Raw genomic sequence first — 16693 nt, 5'->3', positions numbered from 1 at the left:
GGTCACTTTGGTACCCAGAGAACTTCTGCAAAGATTTTACAATCAGGGTTCTATTGGCCAACTCTTCATAAGGATGTCCACATTTTCTGCTCTACCTGTGAAAATTGTCAGAAACTTGGCAACATTTCTCGCAGGAATGAAATGCCACTCAACAATATTTTGGTGGTTGAAATCTTTGATGTTTGGGGAATAGATTTCATGGGACCATTTCCCAAGTCTCATGGGAATGAATATATACTGGTGGCAGTAGACTACGTGTCCAAATGGGTTGAAGCTGTTGCAAGCCCAACCAATAGAAGTGAGGTGGTAATTCGGTTACTTCAGGGTGTAATATTTCCAAGATATGGCACTCCACGTGCTATAATCAGTGATGAAGGGAAGCATTTTCTGAACAAGAGTGTGTCTACACTTCTTGCCAGGTACAATATCACACATAAGATTGCCACTGCTTATCATCCTCAAACTAGTGGACAAGCTGAGATTTCTAACCGAGAAATTAAACGCATTTTGGAGAAGACTGTGAATATCAAAAGAACTGACTGGAGTATAAAATTGAATGATGCTCTTTGGGCATATCGCACTGCATATAAAACTCCAATTGGCATGTCTCCATATCGTTTGATTTTTGGCAAGGCTTGCCATCTTCCTGTGGAGCTCGAGCATAAAGCATTCTGGGCAATAAAAAGGTTGAATTTTGATTATGATGCAGCTGGTGAGAAGAGGAAACTGCAACTCAATGAACTTGATGAGCTACGTGATGAGGCATACGAAAATGTGAGGATTTACAAGGAAAAGACAAAAAGATACCATGATCAACACATCGCAATGAAAGAATTTTCTCCTGGTCAAAAGGTACTTTTGTTTAACTCTCGTCTCAAACTTTTTCCAGGGAAGTTACGTTCAAGATGGTATGGTCCATTTCAAGTTGTTCGAGTATATTCCCATGGAGCTGTTGACATTAAAAATTTGGAGACGGGAAACGAGTTCAAGGTTAATGGCTAGCGCCTCAAACCTTATTTGGAAGCTAATCTTGACAGAACTGTCTCCAGCATTACTCTCCAAGATCCAGGTAATTGAGTGTTGGGAACACTTTGTCTTGCCCAGACAATAAATACAGCGCTTATGGGAGGCAACCCATATTTCTTTTTCATCTATTTCTTTTTATGTAATATTATCTAGTTGCAAAAAAAAAAGAAAAAAAATAGAAAAAAAAAAAAAAAAAAAAAAAAAACAGAAGTCTTCCTCTAGCGTGGAAATGAGCAGCGATAGCCCGGCTGGAGATGATTCTACAAACACTAGAGGATGGACAACACAGACTGGAGCACATGATGGCCGCAATCGTGGATATGATACGAAAGTGAAAACATAGCAATCCAACGGCCAGAATATTTTGTGTCAGGTTGTATTTCTCTGAACCATAGCTTCGCATATGTACTTTTCATTTTTATTTTATTTTATTTTAATTTTCTTTTCCCATTGAGGACAATGCAAGATTTTAAGTGGGGGAGGAACTGATTTGTTAAAAAAAAAAAAAAAAAAAAAAATCTGTAGCTAGAGGAGACAAGTGTTGTGCTACCTTAGGTGCAAGCTTGAAACACTTGTAGTTGATCTCTTTAGTTAGATTGATAGTAACCTAGCATCCAGTCTCAAGGATCCTGGTGTTGAGACAAATTCCGTTTGTTTACGGTGCTTTGGGAATATTGAGTCTTAGAACCGTTTGTTTGCGATATGTCTATGTTGTGTAGTTACGTATTTTAAAAAAAAAAAAAAAAATTTGTTTGTGATTTGGAAGTCATGTTTCAATCATATTTCTGAATTGGTCTGAATATCTCTAAAGTATGGATGATAATTTGAGTTGAAAACCCATAATCACTTGTGGATTTTTCTGACTTTAGTTTTGTCTCACCTATTCTATGTAATAATTGAATCAATTGCACAGAATTACATATTTGCGGGGTATGATATTTAAGATTAATTATGAATATTTTGATTTTCTTGAGTTGAATTGGAATTCTTTGAATATTAATATCTTGGGATACATGTATACATCTATAAAAAAAAAAAAAAGGTAGTGTCTATAAGTTTTTCTGCTGAGTAACCGGGCCTCTTGCCTCAGTAAGCAGTGAGTGTTCGCGTAAAAAGGTAGAAAAATCAAGACATCAACTTATGTGACAAGTGAAGTTTTGTAGCCTTTTTGACTTGAGTTATTAAACCCGTTGGGGTGTCTTTACACCTAATGCCCTGAGCCAACTGGATTGGGAGTCATTGGTTGAACGCTTGTTACAAGGGTCATTTAGAAAGCTTAATGAGACTGAGCATTGCACAAGTCACATAAAAATATTATATATATATATAAAAAAATAATAATAAAATAAAAGATGAAGAGTCGATAAATAAAATCCCTTGATATTAATTATTCATTGAGTCTGATGATTCTTGTGATATTGCAATGTTTGTGTTAAGATTAAATTAAAGCCACGTATTTATGTTAAATTCGCTACGCACTACACATCACGCTAATATAGAATGGGTGGTATGAGATTTAGTCAGAATGATTTGTTCTAGTGATAGTGGTTGGTGGATTTTTGAATGTATTCATACTAACGAGATAATTGGATTATTTTTGTATATGGCATGAATCTTCTGAACGCTTGAATTGCTAGGGGCTAGCAATAAGCTGGTTGGGGGTTGTGATAAGTGCCAAAAATGTACACTTTTAATAATGAATTACTAAGGCATTTGTTAGATAATTAGGGCTTAAAGTGAGTATTATACCATAAAATGCAAATATCATTTTCACTCACTTTATATTTGTTTTTTTATATTTTCAGGCTCAATTCATACCAACCCATGTTCAACATTTGCTGGCCCATTTCGTGAAGAGCTCATTTGCTTGTGTCCACTACCATCTTGACATCATTCCATGCATCACCATCATTTTTATAGTACAAATTGGCCATGTGCAACACTATTTTTCAATGGTGGTGACATCTCTTACTTTGACATGGTTGGCCATTCAACATTTTTGGTTTGAAAATTCTCAATGGATGGATAGCCATGTGCAACACTCTATTTTTCAATGGTGATGACATCTCTTCCTTTGACATATTTGGCCATTCAATATTTTTGGTTTGAAAATTCTCAATGGATGGATAGCTCCTAATTTCCTATAAATAGAGAGCTAGGGAGAAAAGAGAGGAAGGAATACAAGACAACATTGAAGGAAGAGAGAAAGAGGCAAGAGGAGAAGAAAAATCAAGGAGTAAGTTCTTGAGTTTTTCTCTTACAACAATTCTCTCACATATTCTTTCTAGAATTTTGTGAGATTAATTATTGGTTGTGTAAACCTAGTATGAGGAACTAATCCTCTTACTAGGGTGATGATGGATCCACTCTATTGTATCTAAATAAATTTGGTTTGATTAATTATTAGTTTATTTATGCTATGTCAAGTGTTAATTAGCTATTCTTTATTGATAATTAAATCTTGATGCTTAGCTTCCATCTAGGTTTGATTACCATGATGCAAATTGAGGCAAATGCCCATGTCCAATTTGAGACCAGCTTCTTGCAGTTAACACCGGAGTTACCTAGACATAAATGTCAAATGCTAGGATCTTTGTGATCGCTACATAAGTTACCATAAATCCTAATGCATTCTTGATTGTCCTAGCCAATCCAAATGCCCATGGATGGTTGCAATTGGGAATAGACGTGGTAAGTCAGATGCCCATGACTATTACATAAATTAGGGGACTTGATCTTTGACATGCATGAATGAAATGATAATTGTCGGTTAAATAATTTAAATACAATAGAGTTGGTGAAATCGGATCCCTAGTGTTTGTTTATTTGTGTTAATCCTTATTTATTTTGTTTCTATTGATAATTACAAGAGTTGGAATTGCATATATTTAATATTCAGTCCCTGTGGGTACGACACTCGTATTTGCCACTTCTATACTACAAATAATTCGTGCACTTGCGAGTATGCTTAACCCCATAAAATCAATCATATTGTATTAGTTATGAAAACTCATTATCTACTAGTCGTTCATTCTTTTCTTCACTGAATCTCGTTAGACACCCTCTACACTGCTATGTAGTCTGTACTTGCACCATCTCTAGCTCTCCAACCTCCAAGTATTAATGCATGATCCAACACATTCATTCGAACGACTCAAACTCTTTGAATAACGACAAGCCTTAACCACCCAGTATACATTAATTAGCTAGATATATGGTCCAAACTAACTCAAACTCTTAAACTCCTACTCAATTATATATAAACTCACGGGTCCACAACTACAAGTGGGTTGTATTTTTTCACCAATCACGCAAAAAAGCATGACAACATGACATGACCCTTTTTTTTGAAACGGGAGGGGTCGAGCTTCAAACCCTAGTTATCAGGATAATATATATTATCCTTACTACTACAACTAGTGGTTTAGGTGTATGACATGACCTTATATACACGCTAGTAGGACATTTTTTTTAAATTTTATTCCTTTTTAACTCTTTTTGTCATACCTGATACCACACAAAATTATTATTTCCAATTTACGTCCTATAACTATCAGAGATAGTGATCTAGGTAGAGACTCGTTTGGATCTTTTTCTCTGTTTTGGCATCTATAGATATTTATGAGACTTTCTGATCAGGCAAGTCAACTTGCAAAGGCTGAAAAGGAGATAAGGGAACATCACTTATCATTCTGTCTGCTGTGTTAATGCATGTACCTTATATAATAGTTCTTAGTTTATAATTCAATGGATCATAGATAATATGTATACATTATTACATTGCCAAAAGATGTACATAGCAGTAAAACATATGTAACTCGATTTTTTTTAAGTCTTTAGTATGATATGACTTTTTTTTTAATCGATAACAACACTATACAGATTTACTCTTTGGACATCCGATATGAACTTAAATTTAGGTTGTTAGATCTACGTGCGCATAAGTTTTTCATTTGATCTCACAAGATAAGTTGAATTATAACTCAACACGTGATTGAATTGCAAAGTTATTGTTCCTATTATAAATCAAACTCAAAACTTTTCAAGCTCATATAATTGTGCTCTATGAATATTATCTTAAAAAATTCAATATGATTGTATGCAAGGTCAGCATGTCTTGGTTGTTTATATGTGGGACTCACACTGCATGGATTTTTCAAGTGTTCATGACAAGGATATGACACAAAGCTACCTAGCTCTGTACTTCATCTTTCAAACAAAACCCATTTGTTTGATACCTGCAGAAACCATGGACGACAGAGCTTTACAAGAAGAAATTGATGAGAAATTATAGGAATCTATATGATCCCTAGCTAGCTGGCGTTTTATCATGCATGATCCAGTGGGCTATGAATAGAGCACATTGTTTGGGAGGCAAAGCTGTCCATATTGTTCTCAATCATCACACCACGCACCGATCGCTTTATTCTGATAAGTTAGGCCAACCAAACTAGACAGAAGTGTATCATTGAAGCCATTAATTACATAATTACTTACTTGGGTCAAGGTTGACAATACAGAGATTACTTCAAACATCAATCTGCCTGCGTTACAAAGTGCTTGAGTTCATTTGTCTGCCAATGGCAATGATATCATTGTGTTTAATTACCACCACTAGAAGCTAAAGTGGGTTTTGTGTGTGTTTCATTCACCCCCCACAATATGTGGTTACAGACCAAAACATGCATCATCATTCACTAGGAGTTCAGAAGGGCTTTTTTTTTAATCGGGAATAACACCATACAAGCTTGTTCTTTGGATATGAGTCTAAACTCGAATCATCATATTCACGCGCATAGAAGTTTTTCACCTGATGATATGATAAGTTGAACCAAAACTTAATACATAACCACAATAGTATTTGTTCCCAATGAGAATGGCATTCAAGACCCAGCTCCCGAGTCCATGCTACTTGATTGGACAAACCAAATACACATAAGGACATGACGAAAGAACAAGCATAGATATGATTCAATAATGTTAGAGTACATCCATGATGAAAGACAAAAAAAGAACAGCGGACCAAAAGCTGTCGTTGATTATTAAAATTGACATGATCAAAAGTTGATATGGATCATCTGGTCACGGCATCCAATGAATACTATTCAAATCTCTCATTAATCTCAAACTAAACGACCCCCGTCGAAGAAGTTGGAACCGTCTACCACATTAAATGTAAGTACCACTGTACCAATATCACCATGCATCAACCAACCATCATGAAAAGAAGAACTATGAATCGGCATCATAAATTGATTTCAACTGCCCTCTTGTATACCACATGCATTAATTTAATCTATTATAGTAAACAAGCTTAAAAATTCGAGATTTGCCTAGAATTGGCCACGTCCATTTGACCCTTTTTTTTTTTCCCTGTCAAACAAATCGCTTTTATTTAAAGCGTTCGGATAAAAAAAATATTTAAATAAACGGTGTATTATGATATCATCATATTACGATGAGTTGGAAGCTAAAGCTACAACACATTTCTCTTCATTCTTCATTTCATTTTCTTATATCTTATATGTTATTTGATGGGGCATGAAGTTGCAAAAAATGCATTTCTAATGGGCCATCAGAAATGTATATACTCCAACAATGTCAATACAATGGCCTCATTTAGGAGTGGGGCATGGATGTGGGTATGGCAAAACACATGCCCATATGTTTCACTCACACTTTTTACATTAGAATTAATATCAATCTCACCTCTATATACAAAAATCAAGTAAGTAAATTTATATCATTATATCAATATATTTTGTTAACCTAATCACATCAACAAAATATTCAATCACATCAACAAAACGCATATCCTAATACATTTTGTTGTTCCTAACAAAAAATCATCATTGTGATTGCTTAATCCCATTTGCAATGGTCTTAGTTTCTTAGGCCATGAATGGTTTTTTCTTAAAATTTTGTTGGGTCATGGATGTAAAAGTTGCTACAACAATAACAATTTAGGGGGTTTGTTTTGTTGGTCCAAACATGGGCATATGGACTTTGGCTTGTATCACCCGCAACTAATTTCACCGTACCACAATGTTAAAACTCGGCTCGCTTCACCGAGGTCAAAATTCAGCAGGCTCGCAAACGAAACCGTGCACGTCTTGGTCAATCAGGTCCTGGTACGTGGCATAAATGAAAATAAGTAATAAGACAAGGGGCAGTTGTGAGGACATGGACTATCCACAACCATTCCGGCGATCGAACGGAGACAAATTCGTTCCATCAATCCATTCCACTTTGAACTATTTCTTAATAAAAAATGGCCACGCCTGCACCACACAATGATATACACCCATCATCTTCCCTTCCCTTCACTTCACTTCACTTCGCTTCGCTTCGCTTGTAATGTGTCTCTCTCTGAATTTTCATTCGCTTCCTTGATCCTCTTATTTTGCAAACCTCTGTTTTTCACTGGCAGGATCATGTTTCAGGATTCAATCAATTGATTTTTTATTTCTAGAAATCTAAATTGTGTGTGGTAGATAGAGATGGGAAGCAAATGGAGAAAAGTGAAGCTGGCTCTTGGTTTGAATTCGTGTATTTATGCACCTCGAACTGTCGAAGAACCGTCACCGTCCACGACCTCGGCACCGCTGAGGTCCGACTCCGTTTTGGGCTCTCCCTCGACACCCCCCTCCTCCTCCGCTTATTCCCGCCTCCTTCGTTTGTCCAAATCCGGACCCATATCCTGCAAGGTTCGCGCATTTCTTTTCAAATCTATATGTTAATGAATTTATGTATCCATGTATGAATATGTATGAGCGTAAGCGTAATTTTGGTACAATGATTCGAATTTGATGGACCTTTTTTTCCCCTTAATTTTGTGAAGTAATGGGGTGCTGTGATTCGCCGTGCTTTTTGTGTGTTTTTTCAACAGCGATGGATTGTATTTGCTGAGGTTCATATTGACATTGATGTCAGTTCCGATCACTGGCTGTGTTTTTTGTTCTTTAAACATGATTAATCCATACTTTCCTGATCAATAGTAGAATATTTTTAGCTGTTATCCTTGCCAGCATAATTTAGTGTTAGTTTCAATCTCTATCTAGCGTCTGGGCTCTTCAAGTGGGTGTGTATTGGTTGTAGTGGAGGAGGTGGGGTTGTGAGGATTAGATGAATCTGCATATTGTGAAAATGGGGTAATATGTTGTTATGTTGTTTTCAACTGTTGCTGTGGAGGAGGTCCATGTGGGGATAAAGTGGACTAGTCTGCCTTAAAGGACCATTTGTGGTCCTCTGGCTTATGAAAAAAGAAGCCACACTACTACTGTGCATCTCTTCCTCTCCCTCTCTTCATGGAAAAAAGTGCTCCATTTTCTTTCTCCTTTTGATGGTAATGTAGAAAAACCTGTGGGCCGTTGATTGTGACTTTTCTCCAATAAGTTTCAAGAAATAAAATAAAAAGAGGATTAACCAAATAGATATCAAGATTGAATTTTTGTTTAAGCAAACCTATCTTTGTCGCTTTTTCTGATACTTTTCCTTCTTGGGTTATTTGTTACTCATTAGTTTTAGTCTTTTGGTTGTTTGATTGTTCTCGAAAAGCCGTCCCTTAGACTATTTTAAGTTTCGTCCATATTTGACTACCTAACATTGACTTCCTTTTTCTGATTAGTTTATGACCTTCAATATTGATGATTTTACATTTTTTTCCTTGCTGGAAAGTGTAATTATCTAATACCAAAGGAGAGGTAAGAAAAGCCAAAGTCTAAAGCCTAAAGATAGCAGAGGATATTTGGGAAAACATTCCTTGATTATGATTAAATCAATCCAATCAGGCCCTATTTTTTCCAAATATATCCTTCTTCGTGATGAAGTCTTAAGTAATATGAATTAAGGACTAGACCATTTTTACCTCTTGACTACGGTTCTTAATGTTGGGACTTTTGCTGGTAGGTTATGTTATATTTATAGACCAGACTATATGAAAACCATAAGGTCCAGCATTAGACATTATACTGGTCATTCAAATTTTATTTTTCTTCAAGGAATCCTGAAAAGAAAAAACTTGGAAAGCTTTGTCAGTGTTAAGAGTATGAAGGGAATCTTAATCATGGTATGATTCTTAATTTGTTGAAAAAAAACTTTTGAGGATTTTTGAGTTTGTGATTTGAAGTTACCTATGGTTATGCTATTTCAGAATCAAGTTCCCTTGGGATCTAGATTGGAATCCTCCGAAAGACTTTCAAATGCATTTTTAACGACAATATTTGTATAGAGAGAGAATCAGCGGATACCAAATCAACTTGATGAAGATGCATGTCTTTCTTTGCATTGAGTTGGTTAAAATGATTCCTAATCAACTCGATGAAGATGCTTAGATGCATGGCTATCGTAGGTGACTGGAGTATATTGTACTTTGTGGCAGTTAACTTGGTCAATTTTGTTTCTTTTCCTTTATATAGATCATGTCATTTAATTGTGTTGATCCGAGTTACCAGTACAATTGAGTACAGTTCCATTTGAATTGTGTGTGCTCACCTTTTAATCCTTCTAAAATACAGATCACATGCGCAATATGCCTGAACAGCATGAAACCAGGCCAAGGCCATGCTATTTTCACTGCAGAATGCTCCCATTCTTTCCATTTTCACTGTATTACTTCCAGTGTAAAACATGGGAACAAAGTTTGCCCTGTTTGCCGAGCAAAATGGAAAGAAATTCCCTTTCAAAGCCCTGTCTCTGATCATCCTCATGGAAAATTAAGGATCAACCCAATTCCTCGGGATGACGCATGGATGACTGTCGTACAGCGACTTCCTTCCCCTCAGCAAGATGCAAGAAGGCAAACTACTCCACTTTTGCGTGTCCGTGAGCCACCTATTTTTGATGATGATGAAGTTTTAGATCCCCATAGTGAGTTTACTGAGAAGAGATCAGCTACCACAAATTCTTCAAGTGAAAATTTTATCGGGACAATAGAGTTCAAAACATATCCAGAAATTTCTGCTGTTCCTAGAGCTGTCTCTCATGATAATTTCACTCTTTTGATCCATCTTAGGGCTCCCTTTATAAGTAGAGTACAAAATTGCTGTGAAACCCAGCCTACGTTGCCTTCGACACAGCAAAATTTGCGTGCGCCTGTGGACCTTGTTACGGTGATTGATGTTAGTGGTAGTATGTCAGGAACCAAGCTTGCTTTGTTGAAACGGGCTATGGGATTTGTGATCCAAAATCTTGGTCCTTCTGACCGGCTCTCTGTCATTGCCTTCTCTTCAGCAGCTCGTCGTATCTTTCCTCTTCGTCGGATGACTGAGACAGGGAAGCAGGAGTCACTGCAGGCTATTAATTCTCTGGTCTCTAATGGAGGCACAAATATTGCCGATGGTTTAAGGAAAGGTGCCAAGGTGTTGGTAGATCGTAAGTGCAAGAATCCGGTTTGTAGTATCATACTGTTATCTGATGGGCAAGATACATACACTGTCAACAGTCCTGGTGGTGCTGGTCCTCGAACTGATTACAAACTGCTTCTCCCTGTCTCAATCCATCGTGATAGTGGTACAGACTTCCAGATTCCAGTGCATGCATTTGGTTTTGGATCAGACCACGATGCTTCCTCTATGCATTCAATTTCTGAGATATCCGGTGGTACATTCTCATTCATTGAAGCTGAGAGTGTAATTCAGGATGCATTTGCACAATGCCTGGGAGGGCTTCTGAGTGTAGTTGTGCAGGAGTTGAAGCTTAATGTTGAGTGCATTCACTCGAGCTTGCAAATTAGTTCAATCAAGTCTGGAAGTTATCGATCCAGTCTGTTGGCCAATGCAAGAATTGGTTCCATTGATGTCGGAGACTTGTATGCTGAAGAAGAAAGGGATTTTTTAGTAACAGTTAATGTCCCAGCTGACGAGTCGAGTGATGAAATGTCATTGCTGAAGGTTAAATGCGCTTATAGGGATCCCCTTACGAATGAGATGGTGACTTCAGAGTCTAGTGAAGTAAAGATCCTGAGACCAGAAACAACTGGACCCTCAGTAGTGTCATCTGAAGTAGATAGGCAGCTAAACAGGCTACATGCTGCAGAAGCAATGTCTGAGGCTAGGGTTGCAGCAGAACGTGGGGATCTACATGCTGCAGTATCTGTCCTTGAGAGCTGTCACAAGGTATTGACAGAATCTGCATCTGCACGAGCTGGTGACAGATTATGCATTTCACTGTGTGCGGAGTTGAGGGAGATGCAAGAAAGGATGGCCAACCGTAGTGTATATGAGGCATCTGGCCGGGCTTATGTTCTATCAGGCCTGAGTTCACACTCATTGCAACGGGCAACAGTACGAGGTGATTCCACAGATAGTTCAAGCCTTGTACGAGCTTATCAGACGATATCTATGGTCGACATGGTATCTCGTTCACAAACCATGATCTTTGGGAAGCCCTCATCTAAACGGTCACTCCGGGCAACAATGTCATTTCCCGCAGGCCGAGCACAGCCAAGGTAACTGCTACAATTCATTGGAAAAACTGTCCTCACCCTAGTTTAGTATATATTCTATATCCGCAAACCTCTTTTATTTCTTTGAACTCCTATTAGTTTTGATTCCATGTTTAAGAATTTGGGTAAACTGGGGAGGTTGGGAGATTGGTTATTTTTACATAAATGGGGTATATTTTTCTTGTTTTGCTATGTAAAGGGGAGGAATAAGTGTTTGGAGAAGACATCTTTGAGAAAAATTTCAAGAGGAAGGGGAAGGTATATATATTAGCTTGTATTATCAACAGGAAAAATATAAATTTAGCTCCAATTGCATCTTTGCCCACGTGGCTTCCACTGTGTGTGTATGTATGTGTGTATATATATATAATATGTATGTATGTATGTATGTGTTCTTGTACGGCCGCTTTATCAAGGCTGTGTATGGTCAAACCGTCTAAGTCCGATTGATTTGTAGGAGATTTGTAAAGCAAGCATCAAACGTTGACTTTTGATATTTTGACCTTTGAAGTAATGCAAGGGAAGGAGATTGTTTAAGATCATTATAATTTATAGGAAAATGATAATGAGTATTGGAATTTGAAAAAGATATGTATTTTAAGTTTATAAAATATTATGTGAGAGAGTGTTCTGTGTTCATCATCTCTGATATGTTGTAATCAATTCTTAACAAGTGTTCTTAGGACACCCGTTATCAATACCCTAATTTACAAAGCTTTTACAGTGTATGAGTATGATTGTGCAATGACATCTCCATTATCCATTAATGCTTCTAATAATTTCAAATTTGACCATGATACATTATTTTATAATTTGAAGAATTTGATAGAGATTGCCACAAGAAAGAGATTGCCACAAGAAGTTAGTGAGATGAGAGAAATGTTTAACCCAACCTACTTGTAAAGGTTTTGTCCAATTCAATTGTCCGTTTAGCTTGCATCTAATAGAAATTGAACTTACAAATTCTGTCAAGAGATAAAAGGGTTCTCTATTTACGATTGAGAGTAGTTGGGCTCAAACTTATAAAATACATTGTTGACTCTTACCTAACCATCGTGGGACTTGTTGTATTTCTAATGATACATGCAATAACTGCAAATTTCTGCCACTCTTAATGCATAAAAACCCGATTCGCAGAGGATGTCAAGGTCCACATTTCTGTCCATGGGCAAAGCAACCAAAACCCGTGTGAATTCTCGTTTGCTCTAGCAAATCCAGTCTATGGGTTTCTTGATTTCAATTCTAGCCCAATTTCGGTAATCTATCACAAACAAAGCTTGCGTCAAAAAGTTCAATCAGACATTCACATACAAAGTCAACCCAATAACACTATCTCAATTTCTCGGACACTTAAAAACCCTCGATTCTACTCGATCCAGTTCATTAATAATGCCTTTCCTGCAACACTACGTGACCTCCCAATACTCATAAACTCATTCCCACTAATTCTGTGAAATTCCAGCTTCTGCATGTGCTTTCGCTAGAGAAAGATTGCCTTTGGAGGGGTGGTGCCAAAAACGCAGGGGAAGCCCTTTTATACGGCTGTAAAACTGGCTTTTGGGGTAATCTGTTATGGCATTATATATATATATACATAGATTTGAATAATATAAACGTTTAGCTCCATGTGACCCTTTGAAGCATTTCTCATGGGGGCTGCTTCCTTTATACTTCAAAGCTCCTTTTCATTTGTATAAATAATGTATAAGGATCCGTTATCTCTTCAAAACTTGTACACCACCATGACCACTACTACCAACTTCTTCAAATCCTGCTTACATGTTTGTTTCTGTGATTGTTGTTTAGGTGTAAATTATTTCTGATTGGATTGAAGAGATGGGTTTCTTTCGGAATCCGAATTCGAGAAGTGGGGATTACTTGGAAGGAATGCTTAGTGATTATGTTGGGGGAAGGTCCAAGTTGAAAGCTCAAAGGAGTGCCTCATCAACAAAGGTTGTTACTGCACTTACATTCCTCCAATTCGCTTTCGCAGTTTACGCAACATTCCTACTCTACTACATGAGTCCATCAATTGATTTAGGAACCAAACCAGACTTTACATGGGCTACAAGAATCGCACAGCAATGGAAGCAATTCATAATCTCACTGCACGTTCTTGCTCGATACCAAGAATCTGCTTCCCTAATCAGTGCTGAAATCGCAACCAATCTAACAGAAGTTTGTGAGCATGAGAAGATTGATTTCCAGCAAAAGAAGTCAAATGATGCGCAAATGATCAAGTTGAAGACAGAGCTATATCAGGAGGTATTAGACTTCCAGAGCAAGAAATATGGTACAGAAACTCTGAAACAATTGATGTCAATGAAATCAAAGTGGGATTTGCGCGGTCCGAAGAGACCAAAAGTGACCGTGATCTTGAACCACTTCAAGAGAAAAACACTTTGTGCACAGCTTGATTCATTGCTTCAACAGACTCTTCCATTCCACCATGTTTGGGTGATTGCATTTGGGAGCCCAAATGAGGTCTCATTGAAGAGAATTGTGGACAGTTATAATGATACAAGAATCAGCTTCATTAGTTCAACCTATGACTTCAAGTACTATGGCAGGTTCCAGATGGCTTTACAGACTGAAGCTGATCTTGTGTACATTCTTGATGATGACATGATTCCGGGCAAAAAAATGCTGCAAATCTTATCACACGTAGCGGGGACCGAGAATTATAAAAACTCGGTGTTGGGAAGTATTGGGAGGATCTTGCCTTTCAGACAAAAAGACTTCACATTTCCAAGCTATAGAAAGTTTAGATCAAAGGAGGCAGGGCTTTATTTGCCTGACCCCGCTTATGATATCACCATTGAGAAGATTGTTCAGGTTGATTTTCTTTCAAGTTCATGGTTTTTATCTGCAGAGCTTGTCAAGACACTTTTCATTGAGGCACCATTTACCTTCATTACTGGTGAAGATTTGCATCTCAGGTAACCTAAATATCCATCAAACTCCTTTATTATTTATTTTCTAAGTTTTACTCTATTCATAGCCTTAAGTAGTTAACATAAAATTCTCTTGCATCTAAGACTCATTCCTCAAGTTTGAACAAGACCAAAAATTGAAGATCTAAAGTGGGTTGGTGACCTGTTCATTAAAATTCTACCCTGTAATATTCGTAAATCGTAATTCAGTTTCTAATAGTTGTAAATTCTATCCCAAAAATGCAGCTACCAGCTTCAAAAGTACAGAAATGCAGGATCATATGTTCTTCCAGTTGATCCAAATGACAAGGAAACTTGGGGTGATAGTGAACACAGACTTGCATATGTATCAGAAACCACAGTAATCTTCAAAGACATTGTTCAAGTTAGGGATGGACAGTGGTGGGGAGCACTGTCTGGTGGCTACATAACACAATGGGCTGCAATGTATCCTCAAAAAATTGACGCATTCTTTTATGCTCACTCTGTCGATGAAGTTAAAGCACTTGCACCACTTCTTGATAAGTTCAGATCAACTTTTGGCAAGAAGGCTTACATTGTAGTCTCAGGAGGCAATTTCTGTCCCTGTGAAGATGCTGCAGCTGCATTGAATTGGCCTAAATTGGTCTGCAAAGAGCGAAGATTTAAGATATTTGATTTGGCAGTTGGGCATCTTTCAGGAATATCGAACTCGGAAGTACCTGTGGTGCAAGCAGTATACTCTAGCATGAAAGGACTAATCCAAATTCACAACCCAAGTGTGGTGATTGCAGTTACTGACATTGATACTAATGTGAAGAAAGCTTTGAAGATGGCTGCTGAGACTAACTTGAAAGGAACGACGTTGATCCTGCTACCAAGACCGTCTGTTCCAAAGGTTCTTTGGATGGCTGATCTAAGAACAACAGCATTGCCAAGTAAGAATCCTCAATTGTCTGCTCTTCAATGCTACTTTTCTGTTTTCGTCCCCGCTTTGTTTTCAATGATAGATCCACCTATGCAGATTGGAACCGGATGTGTATTTCTATCAACATAATCACACAAAACCGTGCACATTCCTTAACAAGGCTTCTTAAATCTCTCAGCAATGCATACTATGTTGGTGATGAAATTCCTATCAGTTTCAATATGGATAGTAAAGTAGATGAGGCAACCATAAAATTAGTAGGCTCATTTGAGTGGCCTCATGGACCTAAAACCCTCAGAAGGAGAATCATCCAAGGAGGGCTAATTAGAGCAGTAAGTGAGAGTTGGTATCCATCATCTGATGATGATTTCGGACTCCTACTTGAAGACGATATCGAAGTCTCTCCTTACTACTATTTGTGGATCAAGTATGCTCTCCTAGCCTACCACTATGATCCTCAAGTGTCACTCCCCGAAATCTCTTCGATCTCTTTATATACCCCAAGAATAGTTGAGGTGGTTAAAGAGAGGCCTAAATGGGATCCAACTGAATTCTTCAAGAGAATTCACCCTAACACACCTTATCTCCATCAACTACCTTGCAGTTGGGGTGCAGTTTTCTTCCCCAAGCAATGGAGAGAATTCTATGTGTACATGAACATGAGATTCACTGAAGATGCCAAGGCAAACCCAGTTCAAATCCCAAAATCCAGAACTAATGGTTGGCAAGCTTCATGGAAAAAGTTTCTGATTGACATGATGTACTTGAGAGGGTATGTTAGTCTCTATCCAAACTTCCCAAACCAGGCTAGCTTCTCGACTAATCATATGGAACCAGGAGCACATATTAGTTCAAAAGACAACGTTGTTAAGCACGACAAGACAGATTTTGAGGTGCCATTGTTGAAGGAAGATTTTAGGAGTTTGTTGCCTAATGGAAAATTGCCTCCAGCATCAAAACTGCCATCACTGAACCTGTTCAACCAGCCAGTTTCACTCAAAGGGCTTAAAGCAGCAGCAGCCAAGCTGGGGCAGGATGTGATCGGATGCGACAATAGAACTGAGATTGTAATTGTTGATCAGGACACAGGCTTGCATTCACGCTGCGCGAAATTCTGATCCTTGAAACATATCTTAACTAATCATTCTTTTTCCTGTAAAATTTTTCATAATTTTACCTTATTCATATATGGTTATTGAAGGAATTATGTAGAAGAAATAGTGAGAGACAAAGTTGATCACTGTTTTCTTTCATGATTATTGGAGTGAAACTGAAGTTTTTTGGTCACCAAACACATTAATTGAGTTTGAGGAAGGCAAGGTGTTTTGCTTGCAATGGCAGATATCCTCACCCTCACCCTCACCCTCACCCTCAGATTATAAT

General features: G+C 37.7%; 2 protein-coding genes across 2 annotated transcripts; both read left to right on the top strand.

Annotated features, from left to right (window-relative positions):
* The first annotated feature begins 7289 nt into the window (after nucleotides 1-7289).
* LOC119991212 (E3 ubiquitin-protein ligase WAV3-like) lies at nucleotides 7290-11806 on the top strand. The gene is made up of 2 exons (XM_038837489.1): nucleotides 7290-7733; nucleotides 9543-11806. The coding sequence occupies exons 1-2, from the start codon at nucleotides 7527-7529 to the stop codon at nucleotides 11475-11477; spliced, it is 2142 nt and encodes a 713-aa protein (XP_038693417.1). The 5' UTR covers nucleotides 7290-7526; the 3' UTR covers nucleotides 11478-11806.
* A 1056-nt stretch (nucleotides 11807-12862) lies between these two features.
* LOC119991003 lies at nucleotides 12863-16594 on the top strand. The gene is made up of 4 exons (XM_038837172.1): nucleotides 12863-13032; nucleotides 13277-14409; nucleotides 14650-15320; nucleotides 15407-16594. The coding sequence occupies exons 2-4, from the start codon at nucleotides 13307-13309 to the stop codon at nucleotides 16426-16428; spliced, it is 2796 nt and encodes a 931-aa protein (XP_038693100.1). The 5' UTR covers nucleotides 12863-13032; nucleotides 13277-13306; the 3' UTR covers nucleotides 16429-16594.
* Nucleotides 16595-16693: the final 99 nt, after the last annotated feature.

The sequence above is a fragment of the Tripterygium wilfordii genome, chromosome 22 (genome assembly GCF_013401445.1).
Source record: "Tripterygium wilfordii isolate XIE 37 chromosome 22, ASM1340144v1, whole genome shotgun sequence".
Taxonomy (NCBI): domain Eukaryota; kingdom Viridiplantae; phylum Streptophyta; class Magnoliopsida; order Celastrales; family Celastraceae; genus Tripterygium; species Tripterygium wilfordii.
The sequence above is the reverse complement of the archived record's forward strand: the minus strand, read 5'-3'. Positions and strand labels throughout refer to the sequence as shown.

Coding starts and splice junctions, on each gene's coding strand:
- LOC119991212 (XM_038837489.1), top strand. CDS start 7,527: ATGGGAAGCAAATGGAGAAAAGTGAAGCTGGCTCTTGGTTTGAATTCG. Junction 7,734..9,542: donor CCGGACCCATATCCTGCAAG/GTTCGCGCATTT, acceptor TCTAAAATACAG/ATCACATGCGCAATATGCCT.
- LOC119991003 (XM_038837172.1), top strand. CDS start 13,307: ATGGGTTTCTTTCGGAATCCGAATTCGAGAAGTGGGGATTACTTGGAA. Junction 14,410..14,649: donor GGTGAAGATTTGCATCTCAG/GTAACCTAAATA, acceptor CCAAAAATGCAG/CTACCAGCTTCAAAAGTACA. Junction 15,321..15,406: donor AAGAACAACAGCATTGCCAA/GTAAGAATCCTC, acceptor CCACCTATGCAG/ATTGGAACCGGATGTGTATT.